Genomic DNA, 18,729 nt, shown 5'->3' on the forward strand with positions numbered 1-18,729 from the left:
GAAAAACAGGACCACTTACTTAACTATTAAAACGATAAACGAGTTTTGATTCTTCAAAAACAGTAATAGGTGTTAAAAATTAAATTAAGTTCAATTAATGGCAAGGGAAATAAAATGAATTCAAGAATGTCGATTCCCAATGAACAACCAAAAGTCACTGCTTAATACCTACTTGCACTTGTCCCTCAATATGGGACTTTTAAAAGGGTTGGATTAACAACAACCTAAATGAATTCAGCCTTAAATACAACTATTTCTTTTTTTTATTTTACATTATCAATAATAATTTTGCTTTTTTTATTTGTCCTACTTGAACGGTCTTTTCTAAGATTCCTCACTGAACATTTCACACGTAAGTAGCATTGAAAGCACACAGCCATCTCACCCCACTAACGTGACTTTTCCACCGAGATGACTGTCAAACCCAATCAACACACGGAAAAAGAAAACCCCTTATTTCAAAATCTGTGTTTACTTTTCCCCTTTGATAACTTCCAAATATTAAAAAATAAAACGAAATAACCACGTAGCGCAATATTAGTAAAAATTAGTAATTTTTGAGATCTCAAAAGGATTATTAAAAATTAGTAAAATTCAAATTTTATGCTATTTTGAGCAATAAAATAACAAAGTAAATACTCTAATTATATTATCTTAACTTGTAAAACAAAATAAATTTAAATAAATCTTAAGGTTATTCTTCATCCTCTCTTGAATCAATCATGTCTCTCGAACATCTATAACATTATCTGTTCACGTATAACGCATTATATGATTATCGCCGATAATTTCATTCACAAACACACAAACACAAACATGTATGAGGTAAGCTACCGATAAAACAATCATAACAACTAGATACATACATACTGATTATATCAACCATAATCAAACACTTACGATTATATCAACCATAATCAAACACACAACAAGATACATCATTATATCAATCATAATAGACACCTCATACATGGAATTAATAACAATAGGATTCCTAATATTCTAACATAAACAATTCAAACATAATGAATTACTCAATCCTCGATCTTTAACCGTTGATGTCATCTCCAACATCTCACACTTAGACCCTTGGTCTATCTACCCATTAACACCTATGCTAACTACCTACTATAACCATTATAGTAACATCGCTATCAACATAGCAACACCTAGAGCATCTCAAGTACCATGATCATCATCACAGATACACCACCATCATGACTATCCCAGCCATGAACAACACCATGAGCATCATCGTACCATAATACTATAGTAGAAAGAATCCATTTTACTTTTGTACGCTACCTCACCGACTATAGCCGCTCCTACAGCCCACCGACAGCCTCCCCTATAGGACATATATAGCCTCCCCTACAGATCATCTCCTTCCAATGCACACAAGGCAAAAGGAAGCACATATTCGCACATAGAACCAGAATTTATGAGGTACAACAAGTAGACTTATCCTCCACTCTCATGTTCATCAATCACATACTCAAGTACATCCCAACACTCACTCATGCTCCATTCTCAACCACAAGTCAATCTAATCCTAAACATAACCACTAACCTCAATCTCTAATTATCATCATGTTCCACAGCTCCTCAGGCCTGGTCCACGTCCATTCTTCATCAAATTCACCATTTTCACCAAAATGCACTATGATAATCGATTATAACTTAAGATAATCGATTATCTTAGTGAAATTTACCCAAAAATATCACGTAAGAAGGGATAATCGATTATCATTCCAGATAATTGATTCTTCTCGAAACCACACTCAAAACCAATGTGCAGATAATCGATTATAACTAACGATAATCAATTATTGCCGAATCGAAACACATCCTGGAAAAAATTCAAGCATTCAAACATACATACATCAAACCTAGATCACGTGGAAACATACTTAACACATCATACATGCATTCAAGCATAATGCTTATAAATTAGAACTAAGAAGATGAAAATTCTCTAACACAAGCTTCTCCTTTCTCAAGACTTGATCAAGCTAAGACTTAAATTTAAGAACTTCCTCAGAACAAATTTTGTGCTCTCCAGAGTTTAGATAACCTGTAAAAGGTTTAAGAGGCTTCTATTTATAGGCCAAGGGTTAGAAAATGAGAAGACAACTCCCAACTGCAAGAGATTATGGATTGTCATAAATGATAATCGATTATTTTAGGCCGTTATGGGTTTTAGAAAAATTGATAATCGATTATTCTTAGTGATAATCGATTATTGCCAAACCCTGGACAATATTAAAACTTACAGAGATAATCGATTAACCTTAGTGATAATTGATTATTACAGAGACAAAACCTTTTTTTTATTTTTCTTGTGATAATCGATTATCTCCTATGATAATCGATTATTGCTGCAAAAAATCAATAACAAAAAATAAGTTATAAGACTTCTAAGTGCCAATTGAAAGATAACTCCTATACAAATGTTTCTCATTGGTAACATATTCTTCAAAGCATCAATGTTTCTCATTGGTAACATATTCTTCACATAGGAAGGGAGTCCAATAACCAAACACGTACAACATATATTTGCATGGAAACCCCCAAGTATCATAACTTGGTTCTCCCTTAGCTTCAAATCCTTTGTTGGGATAACCCAACAAAACATACATAATACATTCATAGGGAAAACTCATCACAAATATTATATAAACCCTATACCCATTCATACACAAACTCTTACCCCATAATTACGACAAATAATCATAATAATATACACATGTATCAAAACAAGGATTATAAATCAAGATAATCTAGAACACATATAACATACAACCATAAACAAACAAAGGTAAGCTTCCCAAAACCTCGGTCAATCATAAGGCTTTATCTATGTTGATAGGGGGAGCCATATCTACCCTAAATACCTAAGTTTTTTTATGATGAACAAGAAAATGCTTTATGGTTTCTTACGTAATAAATAACATAACAATTGATTTATCTTTATTGTGTTTGTGCTTGAGACACTTAATATATGTATTCATTGTTTGCAAATAAATCATGAGTTTAAACATACTGAACATTACATCTCTGGTTGAAATAATCGATTAAGCAAAGTATATAATATAATAGATTTCTCTAGATATCATGATATGCTTAACAAGGGCAAACAATTGTGTAGTAATCGATTGCATAAGTTGTATAATCGATTAAAACACGTTGTTATGCCAATATATGTTTGATAAGTGCATTGATCTGTTTAGAATGAAAATTGATTTGAAATTTTGCTTAAGTGTTGAACATAATCGATTACATAAGTTTCCTAATCGGTTAAATAAGTTTATCTTGTGAAAATCAATCTCATTTAAAGCCTTAATTGTTTCTAACGGTCATATGAATTTATTGTTGGCTTGTATGAATTGTTTAATCGATTGCATGCATTGTATAATCTGTTAAAACTTAAACAAAAGCAAATTTGTTAAAACAGGAAGAAAAGCTTAACAAATTACATAAATTATGTAATCGATTAAATTTAATCAAGATTTATAAATCCTATATATAATTGTGTTGTGCGCTATTTCAAACTAATCTTTTAAGCTATCAATATCATAACTAACATTTTGATTAAGTATTGATTACGTCCAAGAACTATCTTGAAGGATCAAGGATCAAATATGGGTTTATACATCAAGATTCTTTTAAGAAAACTGAGCTAAAGTGTTATAATCATATATGCACTATTGAAGTGTTGTTGTGAAGATCAATTTCATCATTTGCAATATGTGGATTGTGTTCCTATGTAGGTTTGCCAGGGGGAGAGAGTCGTGGTGTTCTCATTGAGATTTGAGCTTGTTCTCAAGGTGTTTAAAGAGTTGTGAGTGTTCTCTGCTTTGGTAAGATTGTGAGGGTATTCACATCTTGTTGGTATAGTGATTTTGAGTTGGGGTGAGAAGTACATTGAGAGGGGATATCTCTGTATTCTTGTAACTCTATCATTATAGTGGAATCCCTTCAACTAAGGTTGTTAAAGGAAGACTGGATGTAGCCTTAGTCGAACCAATATATATTATTGTGTTGATCTTTCTCTCCTTTCTCTTTTGTTGTTGAATTCATCATACTTGTTTTATTGATTTCAAGAAAACCAAAGATTTTGCAAAGCTTTTGAAAAGAACAATTTTTTAAGGCAAAATCCAATTCACCCCTCTTGATTTGAGATACAAGGCATAACTTTTTTAATAATTGGTATAAGACCTAGGAATTTGAAAATTACTAGAATTTTAATCAGTTAACTTTTATGTGTAATCGATTAAAAAGTCCCAAATGGCCAACATATCTCAAACATTTGAAGAAGGGACATCCACAAATAGGCCACCACTATTTCTGGGAGAGAATTACCGTTTTTGGAAAATCGGGATGAAGATTTCCTTGGAATCAATGGACAAGGGTGTATGGGATGCTACATTAAAGTTCTTGAATACAGAGAGCAATGCGTCTATTTATAGATCTTTTCATGTATGACGCAATTTAATCGATTACTCAAATAATGTAATCGGTTAAGCAATTCATTCTGCATTAATAGATTTACATTTCACATCATTTAACATACTAACAAGAGCATGTAATCGATTACTTAAATCATGTAAGCCACAGTATTTAAAAATATAATCGTTATGACAATTATGACTATTCTTGAAAAAGGTTTCATTCAAAATAAAATTTAACCGATTAAGAAATTAATGTAATCGGTTAAGTTTCATACGTAAGCATTTTTGAAAACTTTTTCATTCAAAACACATTAATACACTCAATAAACATGTGCATGCATAACTACGAGTTTTAATCGATTATACCCATAATGTAATCGGTTAAAACTTGATGTTTTGCCACTATTAAGCATGTATTGATATCTGATGAATTGTAACAGATTATGCAAATTGTGTAATCGATTAATTCATACATATATGTAATGTGCAAAGTGTTTTAATCAAAGATTCATTTATAAACAATGAATACTCATCAAAGATAGTTCAAGCACAATTACAAATATAATCAAGCAATAATTTTGCCATGTGCAAGAAACTATAAAACATTTATGTTGTCATCATTAAAAAACTCATGTGAAATATGAGTTCAGCTTTTCATAGCCCCCCTATTAAAGAATAAGGTTCCTCACATTTAATGTTTAGGCTCCTCATTTAATGCTTAGACTTCTTATTTAATGCTTAAACTCCTCATTTAATGATGAGACTCCTTATTAAATAATGGAAAGACTCATAAATATTTCATGTACTCTAGCCTTCTCCTTCACCTATAAAAAGAGAGATACCCTTTTGTAATCTTTAAAACTTGATTGAATGTAATTTTTTTTCTGTAATGTGTGCAGCTGTACATATTTTCAGAAGACTATTATAGATATTTTGGAGATACAAGGTGAGAATTATGAAGTACATGGAAAAGAGTTCAATAAGTATTTGTAATTTATTACAAAAATATCATTGCATCACATGTTATGACGGTGATTTTAGAACATCATAGTATATTTTGTAATTTGTTAACAAAATGTTACCACGTTTTATAACATGTGAATTTACCATGATCATAAAATGTTTTGTAATTTATTAGAAAAAAAGTCAGTGTGTCACTTTTTATAACAAATGAAATTAAAATTGTCATAGTATATTTTGTAATTTATTAAAAAAAGTATATTATTACATCACTTATTATGTTTATGTTGAGTGGATTAAAACCGTGGTAATAAGTAATCATAAAATAATGTTTGTCGACTGATATTTCTTTTATTAGAATTGAAGAAGAGAATTTTGTTTTGTTTAAATAACTTGAGTGATTAGAGTTTGTCATAAATGTTTTTGGCCAATGATAAAAAATAACTATAATGAGAATATGAAGGTACACTTTTGATGAATAAACGAAGTCAAAGAGATTAGTAGACTTGTGAAATAATTCCATATGGAATTTAGCTCTAACGCATGTAGATTGGGACTAAAAAAATCTACAAGACAAAAAAAAAAGTTATTAAAAAGATTCACAAGATCAAATATTGCTAAATTCTTATAGGTTAGGACCAATCATGGACTAGAATGGCCAAATAGGTAATTGCTTCTTGCATCCATCAATTTCTTTCCGCATCCATCAAATTTTTGAAAATGTCATTTTATTTTTTATTTTAGAAACTTTCGAAATAAAGTTTTTGGAAAGAAATTTAGTGAAACAGAATTTTCAGAACAAATTACCGGAACGAGATATTTAGAATAAAATTTTCAAAACATGTGAAATACATTTTGGAACATATTTTTCATAACATAATTTTGGAATATACTTTTCGAAATACATATAATACTTTTCATAATACTTTTGCACAAAATAGGTTTCTGAAAGAGCTTTCCCCAAACATGAGATATTTTTTAGTTTTTTTTAGCATTTTCTCTCTTCTTCTTCTCCGGTGGCACTGGCGTGTTAAGAAGTGGGAAGTGTTTATAAAAGATATTTAAATATTAGTTAAAATTTTATTTTAGAGGTTAAAATTAAATATTAGTTAAAATTTTATTTATATATAATATTTTTTAGATAGTTTATCAAAATAAATTTATAAAAACTTTCAAAACAAGAAAGAATTAAAATGTGTTTTTACAATTGTTTTCAAATGTAAATAATTTATAGACTTATAAAGAATAACATATTTTGAATATTTTTTTAAGTTATCTTATTTTTAAGCTTAAATAAACTTAGCATATATTATATTTTTAATTTTTCAAAATAATAAAATTATGTATTTAAAATATAATTATAATTAAAAATTATTTTAAATAACTGTTTATAAAATCAAATATTTATATATTTATATTTTAAGAAAAATGATATTAATAAAAGTGATTTTATATTTAACTTTAAACAAACTCAACATATTTTATATTTTAAACTTTTCAAAATAATAAAATTATATATTTAAGATATGATTATAATTAAAAAATAATTTTAAATAATTTTTTATAACACCAACATTTATATATCTATATTGAAAGAGAAAGGATATTAGTAAAAAATTACTTTATTTAAACTTAAACAAATTTAATATATATTTTTAACTTTTCAAATAATAAAATTATATATTTATTTTGAATAGTTTTTGATAAAAGTAATATTTATATATTTGAATTTAATTAAAAATATATTAGTAAAATTTTATACAAAATTTAGAAATTATTAAACTCGTAAAGCACATAAAAGCAAATAAAACTAAAAATATATTAAAATAAATTAATTTAATTTGGGGTAGTTCCTTTCTAATCCTACTGAATCCACTTTACCTTAGGTTTTGGGTTGAGATTTTTAAAAAACTACTATTAAATGTTCTAACAAAAATAGGACTTAATTTTAGAAAGAGTTAAGGTGAACCTGTAATAAAAAAAATGGGAAGAAGGAAAAGAAGAACGTCTAAAAAAGAAAACAATTTAAACAACATTTCCTATTCATTATTTATTATTTATTTTTAAAATTGAAAAAAGACATGTATTGGATAAGTGTATGCCAAATGGAGGTAATTATTTATATTATTGTGTCTGTCCATTTTATTCAGATTTCTAGAGAGGAAAACTAGAACAGTAACCAATTTTGGTAGTAGACATCATTAATTCACCCCGTGGGACAACGTTGCTTGAACTATAAAGAGATACTTGCAATGTAATTGATTTACACATTATGTATTGGCCTAGTCCTTCCAATCTTTTGTTGTGTTCTTTTTCTTCTGTTGAATTCTGAAGTTACAAACTATCCTTACTAAAGGCTAATTGTGTTGTGATCGTGCTTAGAGAAGATAATCAACATGGTGAGGTATTAGCACTACCAATGTACTGAAGAGAAAACAATACCCAAAGCAAACGAGGGTTAGAAATTTCTTTTCTAAACCCAACAAATGAGTGAGTACCAAAGCAGAAAAAGAAATGAAGAAAGAGAATTCTGAAGAAAAAGCAACGGAACCAACCGAAAAGGTTTCAGGGGACACACAAGAAGAAGAGGACCCAGAGCAAAAGAGAAACCAAGAAAATCAATTCTACTTTGTTTCGGAACCCTCACCATCTATCACTGTCAGTTCTCCTTCCCTCCGAACCCACAAATCCCCTTCGCCGCCACTTCATTCTCTCACCGACTCGCCCATCTCCGATGGCCACTCCTCTCCGCTGCCTCAAAATCCGCCACCCGAATCGTCATCGGACTCGTCGATTTCCGACGGCCACTTCTCGATCGCCGACCAGCGTCTCTCTCCGCCGGTGGTTACGGCTCACCGGTTCCAAGTGGAGCCCGCGGTGGTGACCAAGGTCGATCTCGGTGCCGAGGAGGGTTTCGTAAAAGACGTCGAACAAGCCACCGGAGCCGCCGGTAATCGACGACTGAGACCAGATGTGTCCGGTTTGCTAAAGACGAAAAAAATCGCGACCTGGAGCAAGCTCTTGTTTGGTCTTCGAATAACCGCTTTTGTTTTCTGCTTGGCATCTTTCTCCGTGCTGGCCGCTGATAAGAAACGCGGCTGGGCTCTCGACTCTTTCTATTTGTACAAGGAATTCAGGTATTATATTACTAAGTTCGATCTAGCAATGTTTTTTTTGTAATAATTAGTTAAGGGGTTGGTTTAATATCTTGTGTGTGATTTTGCAGGTATAGTTTGTCAGTGAATGTGATTGGATTTATGCATTCTGGGCTGCAGATTTGTGATCTCTGGCGGTACTTGGCTACGGGAAAGCACGTGGTGGATCACCAGCTATGGGGTTATTTCACTTTCGCACTGGATCAGGTAAAGCCATTACTCTCTGTTATCTATGATATTAAGGGTGTTTTATCTACTAACTAGTTCACTATCGATAGAAGCCTCACTTGGATTTTGAATTTTTTGAATCTGAATTTTGTAATGTTGATTGGGGCTGGCATGATTTGTGCTGAATAATGATAATAATTGAATGATTTGAAAAACCACAACCGAAGACTAATGTATTGTTGAGTGGGATTGGGAGTTGGAAATATTGGTCTGTGAAAACCAATAATCCATCTTGAGATAAATCTTATGTCGAAAAGTATAACACCTTTCGGCCACCTTTTCGCTCTCTTTCCATGTTTTGTGTTGTCGTATGCTTTTAACCGTGCAGTGCAATTAAGTTATTTTTGCCCATCCCTAACTTTACTGTAGTAAATTGTTCTTTGAAAACAGTGAAATGGGACAAAAAAAAGTTATGTCCTTAAACTTTGGAGTATTTATAAATGCTCAATAATAGTCCTTCAAAGTTGAGTTGGGTTTGTTTTAAATCTTTCAATTTGTTTTGAGTTATTGTAATTTGAAAAAAGAAAAACTTGATTTAGATCCTCGACTCAAAAATCAATATGAGTACTTCCAAGTAGGCTGATGATAAGAATGCAAAATCGAATTAGGTTGTTATGCAAACAACTTATAATTGTAAGTCATACAAGCAAAATCCTTAATGATATTAAGGGAAAAGGACTAGAAGAAGCATTTTTTTTTCAAATTACTAGGAGTAAAAGGATCAATTCTAGATTTAAAAAAAAACAAAAATAAACTTCTCTAAATTTGAGCTATTCTGTTAAACTTTTAATGTTTAAATAATGAAACTCAATTTGAGACTAAAACGCTCACTTCAAACAATAGTAAACATTAATATATATATATATATATATATATATATATATATATATATATATATATATATATATATATATATATTCATATATTTGTATGTGTGCATGTATGCATGTATGTAAGAGTTAAAATTTTAATTCTTGAGCTTCATAAAATTTGTAAACTCTACATTACAAAACGTCATGTAATTTATTTCTTACAGAAGAATTTTAAAACTTCTGAAACTAAAATGTCTGACTTAAGATTGGTAGAATGGCAGGGTGTAATTTAATTTCTTTTCCTATAGTGTGTGATCGTTGACATCAGTGCTCTACTGTTTAATTGTGAGTAGTTAGTAAACAGAAATCTGTTTCTTCGTGTTTGGTGTTCTCGCTTTTTTATTGGACGTTACGCTGAGAAGAAAGCGGGGTTATCGCAATAAGTGTGTTTGGAAATCCATTAGAATAGTATTGAACGGAAGTATTGAACTTTTCAATGCATAAACGAAGAAGCGTTGTCAATAAAACAGAAATCCAAACACATACTACTATTTCAATAGGTCAACTATCTTTATACCAAATTTTGTTTCAAAGATAACCAAATAAAAATCACCTGGCTGCTATAAAAATGGACTGGACTGCATATCCATTCTTGTTTTTTCACCAGCAAGAAATAAATGATGGTGGTAGTATTAACCTCACCATAATGAGTGTTGATTTATGATCCTGTTTTGTGACACTTTTCTAGAATGAATGTTTATCAAAAGGATGGCTAAGATTATAGGCTAAATGCTCACTTCTACTCTAGACTCGCTCTAGTTGAACTTATAATCCTTGATTCTAAACCTTACCAGTTTCTGAACTTCTTGTTTTCAAATGCAGATATTGACATACCTTCTTATGTCATCATCATCATCGGCTGCCACTAGAGCTTATGACTGGATATCCAATTGGGGCGAGGACAAGTTCCCCTACATGGCAAATGCATCTGTGGCTTTGTCTTTGGTTGCTTTTGTTGCCTTTGCCTTGGCCTCTCTTGTCTCAGGTTCTATCATTGTAAGATTCAGATAATATATACATATACAGTGTGTGAGGTGTGCAAACTGTATCTGCTCCGCTAGATTAAGTTTTATCCTTTCTTGGATGGAAGTTGTCCTACTATATTTTCGACAAGGAGACTCACTTTGTACAGAAAGGAAAATTCTCTTTGTTTGTGATAATTTTGTTTGTATGGATACAGGCAGATCAGCTTGTGGAACTGGCATCTATATGAATACTCACTTTGGAATTTTAGTGAAGATGGTGTTTGATTTAGATTACTTTAATTGGGTGGTTGGTGGTTTTTCTCACCTTTTAGCAACAGGCACCACGGGTGCTGTAAGAAAAGTGAGCATGTGATATTTTGATTAAATTAATTCACTATATTTTTAAGTTTTAGAATAACTTTTCAAGAAAATACGAAAATAAAATACACAACACAGTTTTAAACCCTACAAGATCTTTTATTACTAGTGAATTTTACAACAAACCACCTTTGACAACCTAATCAAGAAAAAAAAATCATAGAAATAATATTAAAGGAATAACATTATCTAAAATGTTTGAAAAGAAAGGTTATTATACCATGAATTCTTAAACTAAAGATATGAAACATAAGATCAAAGATATACGGTGCTTTACTTGAAAGGCAACGTTTTAAATCAATAACAAATGTTGTTAAATTTTCCAAGCCAACAAAAATATAAACCTTGTATTCAATCAACTAGATAAAATTTTATATACATCAAAAGATTATCAGTTTCTCTATCTAGTGCCCAATCACGTGATCTTTGATAACTAAAATACAAATATAATATCTTAACCAAGAGTGGGTACTTGCCAAGAATTAGTGAGCAATCACGTGATCTTTGATCACTAAAATACAAATATAATATTTTAACCAAATACAAATATAATATCTTAACGAAGAGGGGGTACTTGGTTAGCTAAGAAGGATTAGTATTCAAAAAATACTTTAAATGACTAAGTTCTGGGAATTCTATGTAACTCTAGGTTCATTCTTGATACCTACAACCTATGATCATCAAACTTTAGTATGATTCTTTAATGGATGCTTGAATGGATTACTTACATTAAGATTGAGACTCTATATCTAGTTGTAGCTTTAGATTTATTCTTAATATCTAAAAACATACAAGAGAATTGATTAGAATATAACTTGAAACTAGTGTTTACTCAATCCCAAGCTAGTGAAATAAGATGAATAATCAATTCATCCAACAACAGGCATAAATCAATTTATAAATGTGTGATCAAAAGCAAACCTTCATTAATAAATATAGTATTGAATACAAAAGAGTTTGACCTGGTTTACATTTCACTTCAACACCTAGGAGATTTAGCTCCTCATAATGGATGGAAAGAAGTTAATACAAGAAAAAAAACTTCATCTCCTAGTCCTTTAAGGATGTTTTTTAAAATACAAAGGAAGTGTGTGGGAAGACCTCTAAAGTCTCTCTCTCTAAATCTCTCTAAAAGAGTCTCTCAAAAGTTTTCCAAAAAGCTATCTTAAAATAGAGGTGAAATCCTAATTTTATAGACTCTCATAGTGTGGTTTCAATGGTGGCCTCTTTGGCTTCAAGTGTGAGGTTTCCTTCCAAGGTTGGTTTCCTCTATAACTTAAGCTGTGTGTTTTTAGGTTGGAGTGTCCTGAGATTACTTCTAAGTGAATGATTCTTCATGAATTAAGCCTTAAGTGAAGGCTTGAGGTTTTCTTAGGTTTTCTTCGTGTGACTTAAGCCTCATATTTCACACTATAGTCTTATTAAAGTCAATTTGTTGTATTTTGTCATAATTTCTCTATTTTTTTTCTCTTTAGTTCCTTTAAATATATATTCATATCTAGATAACCTTGATTTTATTAATGTCTAGTGAAATTTTTCGTGAAACTTTCTCCATCACTAAATATAGTATTTTCTAAAATGCAAATTGGGTCTTTATCAAACCATAATCAATACTTTGGATGTTACACAAAGCTTTCAATTTGAGAAGTGTGTTCTCTCAACAAGTAACGCTCATAGTTTATATCCTCTCATAAAAAATTTCTTTATAATCTTTTAAATATATATTTCTTTTTAGATAATGGTTTGTTGTTATACGTGGTTTGTTATTAAAAAACAAATACTTGTTGTTATCACTTTGTATATATTCGATGTAAGCCAATATGGACATATGAAAATGCTTGTAATCAAATTTTGATTGATAAAACCATTGAAGAACTAGGTGTAGCATAATAAAGGGAAATCGATATAAAATTCTACGTTTTATACTTTCTTGTGTATTACTCTTATACATTCGTTAGTTGTCTTTTACAAGTATCCTGAAAATATATTTTGAAAACATTTTCCAATTATTACATTTTTGGTTAATCATTGCATTATTGTAATAAATTTTAAAAGTCATTTATATAATCTTTTATTAAACTCCATTTCTAAAGTTAATATACTATTTTCATAGTAATTACTACATTACATAAAAATAAGAGTGTGTAAAATTATCTAAAGACCAAAAAAGTGAACGAAGAAATATGAAAAGATTAATTATCACGGTGAAACACATGGTTCTATAAAGGAAAATTCAATGTAATTTTTTCAATAAATATTTCAAAAATGTAAAAGTTTATATTACTTTCAACGTTAACTCCTCTTCGCCTTCTATTAATTTATTAATTTTCTTCCTGGTGTTATATGTTCGTTATTGTGAAATCATTTCTTAATAACCATGTTAGATATGCATATGCATTTCATATTGCCAAATTTACATAATAGAATTATAATCTATTTTAAAGTATTATATTTAAGTGTGTTTTATTTAAAATCATAAATTTAGGTAATAGTTGATTGTTAAATTCAAATGACAAATGTTTTTGAACAACTGAAAATAGGATTTGTTGTTAGTTAAATAAAATAACTCAAAATATTTTCGCTTATCGCAATTTTACTTCCGTCTTGTTTATTTTAAAACACAAAAAGTTTGAAGAAAGAAATGAAAAAAAAGAAGAAAACACAAAGAAAAACGCAAAAAGAAAAAGAAGAAAATTTTTTAAAAAATACAATATTAACTCTAAAGTATTTGTGTGGAGTTAAAAATAGGTATTATCTATCCGTTATTTACCTTATCTAAAACATTCATCTTGTTACAGATAAGTGTGAAAAAAAAACCCATAAATATAAAAAGCATTCGCGAATATTCAATGGATAACTACAAAATATATATATATTAATTTTAAATAAAATTACACATTAAAATATTAATGTCAATAATTTTTTTTTGAAAATAAATTTAAATAAGTTGTACTAAAATACATTCTAAACTATTACTTTTTTTTTATAAAAATAACTTTAATTTCTTATGTTTAAGTAAACAATTTAAATATATAAAGTGAAAGTTTTAAGTAATTATTCAATTGGTAATAATTTTTTAACTAATAACTTTATTTTGATAATTTGATATTTTTTTAAAATATTCAAATAAAATTAATTTTTAATATGTACCAAGTATCTACTGGATACCATAATATTTATATTCGTTCAGTCAAATAGCAGATAAGCCATTAAACATATCTTGTTAATATTCTTTACCCATTTTGCCCACGAAGGATACTAATTTTTTTCGTCATTCATTAAGTGAGAAAGAAAAGATAGTTGATTATGCTTAAATGATTAAAATGATAAATTAGAAAACAAAAAGGTTAATAAAAAGTAATTAAATACATTCAATTAGTTATTTGTTTTGTTTAAATAAATTTATTATTTATTATATTTATTTTCCCTTTTCACTCACTTTGATATTTTTCATCATCTAATCTAAATAAAATATAAAACATATCTTATATTTCCTAATGAAATAAACTAATGAACAAAATTATAAACTAATGAACAAAATTATGCATGATTTGATTGAGTTAATTTATAATAAAAAAAACTAGTTCCTTGGATGAAAAGTACAGTAATAAGGAATTATTGCTCCGAATCAACGACTAATGAGGTTAAACGTGCATTTCTAATCGTATGGTCACCATAAGTCAACAATGCTGATATTTATTCTTTAAACCACTTTCCCTTTGCATTCACTCTGCATCTGACTCCTACTTTCCTTCATTGTTGTTCGAGCAGCAGAAGGAGAATGGCTGCAACATCAGTGCCTTCTCACATGAAAGCTTGGACTTACTCGGAGTATGGCAAATCCGGCGAAGTTCTCAAGTTTAACAGCAGCGTGGCTTTACCTCCGGTGAAGGAAGATCAGGTCCTCATCAAGGTCGCTGCTGCTTCCATTAACCCCATTGATTACAAGAGAATGGAAGGTCATTTCAAGAACTCCGATTCCCCTTTACCCGTAAGTAACATTATTTCATTACCCCCAATTTCTGTTATGCTTCGCTTTTTTCTAACTTTTTCTCACTTTAAATTATAATAATTTTAATTTTTGTTAACTTTGTCTTAATTTCGTTAATGTTTAAGAAAATTGAACAGATGTTCGACTTTTGGGAATTGTTATATCTGATTGTTAAAAGAAAAATTAACCTTAATATTTCATTGCAGTGTTTCACTTTTTACTATTTATTTTATAATTTAGTATTCTTATTGATTTCTTCGACGTTAACTTAACGTTAATTGTTCATTTAATCGACACGCGTAGTAATTATTAAAAGCCAAATATTTATTTAATTACCTTAAGTATTAACAAAATTTAAATGAAATTAAGATAATCAAATTGTTATACTACAACTTAATTATTATTTTTATTATACTAAAAATGAAATAGTTTAATTCTTATTATATTCAACTGATAATTTGCTTTTTAAGAAATCATAATGAAATATAGAGATTTTATTTGGAATTGAGCTTAACACATTTTTACATAATTGCTAATTTAAAAAGGGATTATTATTCACTTATATATTTAAAATAAAATTTATCTTTGATTGAACTTAGTCACTTAAAACATAGGTTTGGTGAAACCGATTATTTACTCTATAAAATAATAATGTAATATGAAGATTTTAGTAGGAATTGAGCTTAACTCATTTTTACATAATTTCCAATTTAAAAGGGGACTATTACCCACTTATATATATTGAAAATAATTTTTATCTATAAAGTAAAAACCTTATATGTATAAGATAATTAATACATAGGTTTGGTCAAATTGGAATCTGTTGATTAGAGAAGGAAGTTGTTTTTTCCTGTCTTAGTAGTTATACAAAATGATTTACTCATTTTATTGATAACTAACCTTTTACGGTGACCATGTATAAAAGAAAAAAGAATAATCTAAGTTGGCTTGAGATAAGATAAATAGTTTATGTCGGTGAGGTTTAATCTCTTTATCATTAATATGTTATTGGGTCACCTATAATATTCTTCATAAACTAAAGCGATGGCACCATGCACCAGGAAAATAGTGTATATAACTCTCATAATTGACTGCTCAGATCCAGATTCTAATTCACCAATTATTAAATTTTGTTTGTCGTTCATTTACAATTTGGAATTGATGTTGAGTGGATTCAAAACTAATTAGTTTTACCAACTTGAAATATTTTTTGTTTTAAATGTATGTTTTTAGACAAGGTACGCAAAAGCATGCCTTTTTATAAAATATTTATCTCAAATAAAAATAATTCTGAATGAAGAAATTAGGTAAGCATTTCTATACGCTTCCAAAAGTCCGTTTGAGCAGTGACAAATCCCAGCAAAAAAACAGACTTAGAGTTTTTTAATACACATTAATTTTTTAATGAATAATACAACACATAATGATACGTAAATACAAAAAAATATTGTCAAAAGTATTATCTATTTTTAATACATTTGGTTGATTGTGACTTGTTATACTTTTCTAAAAAAGTTAAATGTAAACGTATAAAATTTGTTTTTATATAAATTTTGATATGTTTTCATCTTTAAATTTTAAAAATAAATAAACGTAATTTTTTTAATTTAATATTAATTTTTTTAATTTATTAAACAGATTTTAGTTTAATATTTTGAGATATTTTAACTTAAATATTAGTTTGAAATATATTTTTATATTTAAAAAATAATATCATTTCATTAAAAAAATCATATTCATTTGTTTTTAAAGTTTAAAAATAAAAATATATTAAAATTTAATAGGAAAATAAAAGTGGCTAAGGTATTAAAAAAGTGGATAACTAAATCATACATTTGAGTGGATAACTAAAAATAAAAAAATGGCTAAAGGTCATAAAAAAGTGAGGAATTTTTCAATTTCTAATTATATCCTTAATTTCTTCTTTCGTATTTGATTTGATTTATTATTTTACGCTGGGGGGTTGATGTGAAGACTGTTCCGGGATTTGATGTTGCTGGAGTGGTGGTCAAAGTGGGAAGTGAAGTGAAGAAATTCAAGGTTGGCGATGAAGTCTACGGTGATATCAATTTGAAAGCTTTGGAATATCCGAAGGTGATTGGTTCTTTGGCAGAATACACTGCTGCAGAAGAGAGACTATTGGCTCACAAGCCACAGAGTCTGAGCTTTTTTGAGGCTGCTAGCCTTCCTTTAACACTTGAGACAGCTTATGAAGGCCTCGAACGAACTGGGTTCTCTGCAGGTAAATCTATCCTTGTGCTTGGAGGTGCTGGTGGAGTTGGAACCCATGTTATTCAGGTAGAGTAACACCTCCTGCAATGTATTCATTCATTAATCCATATGCCTTTTTAGATCTATCCTTTCTGTTCTCTTATCCATAGATTTCTTAAGGGTATAATGTGATTTTTCATAAATGATCCTTTGTCAACTCTTTATGTCTTCCTGTGGTCTCAAAACTTCCATATCAATATTTCCTGGAAAGTGATTGTAATCAATAATGCCTTGTTCACACAGCTTGCAAAGCATGTATATGGAGCATCCAAGGTAGCAGCCACAGCTAGCACCAGAAAATTGGAGTTATTGAGCAATTTGGGGGCTGACTTGCCAATTGATTATACTAAAGAGAATTTTGAAGACTTGTCTGAAAAGTTTGATGTGGTGTATGATACAGTAGGTCAGATTCTGAACCCATTCTTTTATCAGAAGAAGTCCATGAAGTTATTCATGTATCCTGTGGAACACTAACTTTTTTTGCCTGAACTCCAAAACAGGGCAAACTGAACTGGCATTCAAGGCCTTGAAAGAAGGAGGCAAAGTTGTGACCATAGTACCACCTGGGTTTCCTCCAGCTATATTGTTCATTCTCAGTACTGATGGGGGTATTTTAGAGAAACTAAACCCCTATTTTGAGAGTGGTAAGTTGAAGCCAATACTTGACCCCAAGAGCCCCTTTCCATTTTCTCAGGCTGTTGAAGCCTTTGCCCATCTGGAAACAAACAGGGCAACTGGAAAAGTTGTTATCTATCCCATTCCATGAACATGAGCTTCTTTGTTAAAATCTATGGTGCTCTCTACGATCCAAAGTTTGTGTTATAACTGTGAGAAACAGTGATAATGTTCTCCATAACTTGAAGCTACGTTGTTTCTTTGAAGACCATGTGTTGTAGAATAAGCAGAATTATGTCTTACAGGCATTGGCGTGGATGCAACTGAGCCTTCAACATAGTGTGGCTTGTAATTTCCTTTTGGGTACGTATTGTGGTTTGCAGTTTTGGCTAATGAAATAATCAAATGGTTTTTAATATTTAGCTCTACTTTACGCTGCATTTTATAGTAATTTAGGGAGACAAAAACTTTAATTACAATCTAGTTTCATCTAAACTTTCTCTTACATATTCATGTTTGCTAAAACATTGATGGCTTCATAAGTGAAGGCCTAATTGTGGTGAACTTTTAGGAAAATTGCATATTTAGTTTTAGTGAATAATGTGTCGTTGTTGATCGATGCTCCCTATGAAAGTTTCTTTCTGGATGATTCAGAGAACGTTTGCAACAATATGTTTGCATACACGTTTCTGGAAACAAATAGATATTGGTAGCAAAATCACATTTGGTGATCAAATAAATTTGGAGTCAAATTAGCAAGGTTTTATATATTTTACGGCTATCGTTAAATCTTGGAAGTTATAAACTGAGATGATAGTTATATGTCTACTTTAATTACACATT

At 29.7% G+C, this 18,729-nt stretch overlaps 2 protein-coding genes across 2 annotated transcripts; both read left to right on the plus strand.

Moving 5' to 3' along the window:
- The first annotated feature begins 7,599 nt into the window (after positions 1-7,599).
- Positions 7,600-10,925, plus strand: LOC124835999 (CASP-like protein N24). Its single transcript, XM_047311050.2, has 3 exons — positions 7,600-8,548; positions 8,638-8,773; positions 10,489-10,925. Exons 1-3 carry the CDS (start codon positions 7,926-7,928, stop codon positions 10,675-10,677), a joined length of 948 nt encoding a protein of 315 aa, XP_047167006.2. The 5' UTR covers positions 7,600-7,925; the 3' UTR covers positions 10,678-10,925.
- A 3,788-nt stretch (positions 10,926-14,713) lies between these two features.
- Positions 14,714-18,314, plus strand: LOC124836000 (2-methylene-furan-3-one reductase-like). Its single transcript, XM_047311051.2, has 4 exons — positions 14,714-15,000; positions 16,975-17,298; positions 17,515-17,674; positions 17,772-18,314. The coding sequence occupies exons 1-4, from the start codon at positions 14,791-14,793 to the stop codon at positions 18,035-18,037; spliced, it is 960 nt and encodes a 319-aa protein (XP_047167007.1). The 5' UTR covers positions 14,714-14,790; the 3' UTR covers positions 18,038-18,314.
- The last annotated feature ends 415 nt before the right edge of the window (positions 18,315-18,729 follow it).

The sequence above is a fragment of the Vigna umbellata genome, chromosome 5 (genome assembly GCF_029865625.1).
Source record: "Vigna umbellata cultivar VRB3 chromosome 5, Vumbellata_1.0, whole genome shotgun sequence".
Taxonomy (NCBI): domain Eukaryota; kingdom Viridiplantae; phylum Streptophyta; class Magnoliopsida; order Fabales; family Fabaceae; genus Vigna; species Vigna umbellata.